At 53.9% G+C, this 4,538-nt stretch overlaps 1 protein-coding gene across 1 annotated transcript in view; it reads right to left on the bottom strand.

The window, feature by feature from the left end:
- Positions 1-1,672: 1,672 nt before the first annotated feature.
- WRAP53 (WD repeat containing antisense to TP53) overlaps positions 1,673-4,538 on the bottom strand; it is a 17,363-nt gene continuing 14,497 nt past the window's right edge. The window contains exons 5-11 of the mRNA XM_021714615.1: positions 3,892-3,980; positions 3,605-3,695; positions 3,365-3,497; positions 2,613-2,821; positions 2,319-2,422; positions 2,054-2,185; positions 1,673-1,936 (exon numbers count right to left, since the gene is read on the bottom strand). Coding sequence (XP_021570290.1) covers positions 1,690-1,936; positions 2,054-2,185; positions 2,319-2,422; positions 2,613-2,821; positions 3,365-3,497; positions 3,605-3,695; positions 3,892-3,980 — 1,005 coding nt within the window. The 3' untranslated portion in view covers positions 1,673-1,689. The remainder of the gene's footprint in view (positions 1,937-2,053; positions 2,186-2,318; positions 2,423-2,612; positions 2,822-3,364; positions 3,498-3,604; positions 3,696-3,891; positions 3,981-4,538) is intronic.

Here is a 4,538-nt window from a genome sequence, read left to right as displayed (position 1 = left end):
ACTGGAGCTGGAGCTCGAGGCGGAGCGGGCGGCAGCATCCCGCGGCCCACGCCCCCCACACCTCCCTCACCTCGCGCACCTCCCGCCCGCCGTGGCCGCCTCGCCCGCCGCCCCGCCTCACTCCCTGGCGCGGTCTCTCACGCCCCCTTTGTCTCTCCGAGTCTCCGTCTCTGGCTGAGTTTCTACCCGTCTCCCCTCTTGCCCTCGGAACGCCCGAACGGTTGGAATCTTCCTCTCTCGAATCCAGAAAGGCTCTCGCCCTCTCCACCCCGAGGAACCCACCCCTTTCGCTCCTGCGGCCTCCTCCTCCTCCATCCCAAAACAACACCGCTGCTCCCGGAAGGTCTGGAGAGAATAATAATAACCTTGAAGCCTTGGCACTTTACAAAGTGCGGCTGAGCTGATCGTCACGACTACCTGTGTGCAGTGGGAGGGGCAGAGCTAGGGATTCCATTGCGATGATGAAGAAACTGAGGCTCTGGGAGGCCTCGTGACTTGCCCAAGGTCACACAGGAAGTCTGGGATAAAGCCAGAAACCAAACCTAGGCTGCCCAACTCTCACCACTGGGGTCTCTTTTATCACAGCTCCCTGGAATATTTACTGTTATTTGGGGGTTCGGTGAAAGGCAAGCGATTGGGGGAAGACTTGGGCCCTTCTTAGACGGCTGGGGGTAGAAGCAAGGCCGGGATAGGAGAGGGAGTATCTACGACCCCAAACCCACACTCTGCAGGAAGGCTGTTTCCAATTATCCTGGGGGAAGGGAGGAGTTGCCTTTTTGGGTGTAAGAACCCTGCCTTTCAGCACCTCTGGGCAGGGGTGACATTCCTCTCCCCTCTCCAGCCTCCACAGGCCTTTTGTCCCTTCCCTTTGATTGCAGGTCCAAAATCACATCCCCTGCTGACAGTATCTCTTCAAAGTCCCCCTTTCTCGGTGTTTGGCAAGGTGTGTGAAGGGAGGGGGTGAGGGAGGAGTCACTGCTTCAAATAACACACTCATCCCCCACCCCCAAAGACAGCAGACAAATGGAGAAACAAGGAGACCGGCGACAGCTGCTGAATGAATAAGACCCTCGCCCTTGTCCTGCATCTAACGGCAATACCGAATGTGACATCTGTATTTTTCGACACCTTTACTCTTTCACGTGTGTCCTTGACTCTGGCAACTGGGTTGTCTGCCTCCTGGGGGAGTCCAGGGGAGGGGAGGTGAGTGCTCTGCTCCCCCCAGAGCTGAGTAATGGTCCCTCTGCTGCTGGATAATGGCAAATAGTGTTGGGTGTGCAAGCGAGCGGGTGTCTTGTCTGTCACTGCCTGCACAGTCTCACAGTCACACCCAACAGTCTGACACAGGGCTCCTGCCACTCCTGCTCAGGCTGGCTCACCCTGACCCCTACTGCCCCCACCTTGGGAGTGAGATTTCAAACAGGTTCCCCCCTTCAGTTTACCAAGTTGCCTAGCAACCAACCAGTCAATGGCATGAAGCCCCACCCCCACCCACTTGACTTCACACCAAGCCCAGCCACCCCATTGGCTCCCACCTAGTCCCACCTCTCAACCCCAGGTTTCAGGAACAATATGCTAGTCCCCGCTGCTGCTGGACAAGGGAACACACTAGTACCCCTGCCCGGCTTCTTTCTCTGTCATTTGCTTCCCCAAATAGACACGAAGACTCTAGTATCATATAAAACCTTTTTATATGAGCTCATTCGCACCTCCTTCTGTTCCTCCTTGTCCCTTCTCACCCCGGTGATCATCAGGGATACTGGAGTCTGGGCACCCCCCACACCACCAGAGCTGAAGGCGACATTCAAGGTGGGTGTGGCGCATGGAGAGTAGGGGAAGGTCCTGGTCATGCTCCCCTTCATCCTCACTGTTTGTGGGCTCTGGAAACACACGCTGGCCAGAGGCAGTGGCGAGCAGAGGCAGGCTGGGGTGTAGGCTGGAGGGAGAGATGGGGCAGGGTCTGTCAGCACCCAAAGCAAGGATGCTTACTCCCTCGGGGATTCACCTTCCTCCCCAACCCACGTCCCAGTATCTATGGAACTGAACTGAGGACCTCACTCCATTGGTGCAGTCCTTCTGGGGCAGAAAACTCAGCACTGGCTCTGGCTTCCCATCATCAGCCCCACTGGTGTCCCACACAGAGATGGCCCCACTAGTGCTGCCACTCACTAGGAACTGCCCAGTCCTGAGGGAAAACGGAAAGACTTACAGACATGGAGGCATTACCCCTGGGACAGGAATCCTCACACCCAGGGGCTGGGCTCTGGCATGCCTCGGGGCATCAAGGCCCTGGGCAGCAAGGAGCCACGACCACTCACGGGTCCACATCGAAGTAGATGCGTTGATTGGTGGTCACTTCTCTACTCAGGGACCACAGTGGGTAACCAGGCTGCCGGAGATCCCAGCATAGAAGCTCAGCATCCTGAAGACATAGAACAGGGCCTAAAGTCAGTGCCCAACCCCAGGAGGTCCCTGCCCCCTCAAGGTTTACAGGCACTCCTTTGGCTTGGGTTGATTCTTTTCCCACCTCCATCCCACAACATATCACAGACTATATTCCCACTCCTGCCCTACTGCCCACCTGCTTTGGGCTCTTAGGATATGACCCCTACCTTGCGAGCTCCTGAGAAGAAGCGGTTGCCATCAGGGTGAAAGCAGAGGTGGGTGATGCCCCCTTGGTGCCCTCCCAGCAAGGTGAGAAGTGAACCATCATCGCAGGCATACAGACCCAGGGAGCAGCTATAGGAGCCACAGGCATAAAGGGGCTGAGCTGAGCTGAAGGCTATGCAGGAGATGATGCCACTCTGGCCCTGCTTTTTTGCTACAGAGGGAAGGAACAAAGCAGGGAAGAAAGCAATGGCACCTGGAATTAACCAGGCTAAGCAGAAGTACATCTCTGTCTCTTGCCCCAGCACCAATGTGCTGAGACTCAATATCCCCTCTACCCTGTTTGTCACAAGAAGAATGAAGACCTCTGATGCTCTCCAGATCCTTCTATGCCCCCAAGGACCTACATGCCCAAGTCCCACCTCACTCCTCTCAAATTCCAGGTTTTCCTTGAAGAGATGAAGAACTAAAGGCCAACAGGAAAATGGAACCAGTCCCATCTCAAATCTTTTGGAGATACAGAGATTATGGAGACCAACAGGTAAAAGTTGACAAGGTAGGAGTGAACCAGTTCTTTGATCAGCTGGTTGACCTTGAGAAAGTTCCCCCCACTCTGTTTTCTCCTCTGCCAACTGGGCACAATCTGCCTCTAAGACCCCTACTGAGAATGACACGTAACTCCAGAGATGGCTCCCAGACTCACACCAGGCCCCCATGCAGGTCTCTATCCTCCTTCCTTAGAAGCACAGATACTTACCAAAAGTGGCTCTGACTTCGCAGTCTCGGCCAGGCCGGGACGTGGAGAAGACACGCACAGTCCGGTTGAAACCACAGAAGAGCTGGGATCCATCCGGTGAAAAGCAGAGTGAATGGGCTGCTGTCAGCTCATCCTGGGAGAAGAAAAGGGCTGAAAACAGGCCTTGCAAAGCTTCAGCTGTCCTCAGAGAAGGAGAGCTAGGCCAGAATGAGTACTGGGGCTGGGCATGGAGGTTCATACCAAGTGGTTGTAGGCACGAAAGGAAGCCCGGAGCTCTCCAGTGAACGCATCCCAGATGTGAATTGGGTTCTCCTTGCTGCTGCTGGCCACGCTGAGAGAGACATGAACACTGAGACCCTGGTGCTGTCAAAGGAAGGGGAGGAAGCCAACTGACTGGCCCTCTCAGCTCCCATTTGAAAAGCACATTGAGCTTTCCTCCTTTTAAGACTCCTGGAAGCTGATGACTCTCTCAAGAGGGCCCACTTGAAACTGTGGCGGGTAGGGGGAATGCAAAGGATATTACTTACTAGGAGGTGTCCGGCTGGGCTGAAGACATCAGAGAATACCAGCAGTAATCATAAATGGTATCACCTTCTACCATTCGAAGGACAGGGACCTGTACAGAGATGTGGAAATGCCTGGGTCAGTTGGAGGGAAAAGAAGTCAGGTGCTCATGCCTTCAGCAGTTTTATGGCACTGCAGTATATATAAAAGAAAAGAATCTCGATATCAATGTTCAAGGGTGATCTCAGACTTTAATGTCAGATATAGGCCACCAAAAACCATATAGAGTCATACTTTTTCTTTGTAAATACTTGGGAAAATTTTACCCCAAGCTAGAGACAAAGAACCAACCAATAAAATAAACATTTACTGAGTACCTACTAGTGTCATTTGATCCTTTTAAAAAATTATTAGGGTTAGGCACAGTCACTCAAGCCTGTAATCTCAACACTTTGGGAGGCTGAGGCAAGAGGATTGCTTGGAGCCGGGCTCAGTGGCTCAGCCTGTAATCCCACGCCTTTGGAAGGCTGAGGTGAGTGGATTGCCTGAGCCCACGATTCGAGCCCGCCTGGGCAACGAGACCTCATCTCTAAAATAAATCAAAAAATCAGCTGGGCGTGGTAGCGCATGCCTGTAATTCCAGCTACTTGGAAGGATCGCCAGAGCCCAG

Source organism: Carlito syrichta, unplaced genomic scaffold (assembly GCF_000164805.1).
Source record: "Carlito syrichta isolate Samal-C Ts95f unplaced genomic scaffold, Tarsius_syrichta-2.0.1 Scaffold305688, whole genome shotgun sequence".
Taxonomy (NCBI): Eukaryota; Metazoa; Chordata; class Mammalia; order Primates; family Tarsiidae; genus Carlito; species Carlito syrichta.
The sequence above is the reverse complement of the archived record's forward strand: the minus strand, read 5'-3'. Positions and strand labels throughout refer to the sequence as shown.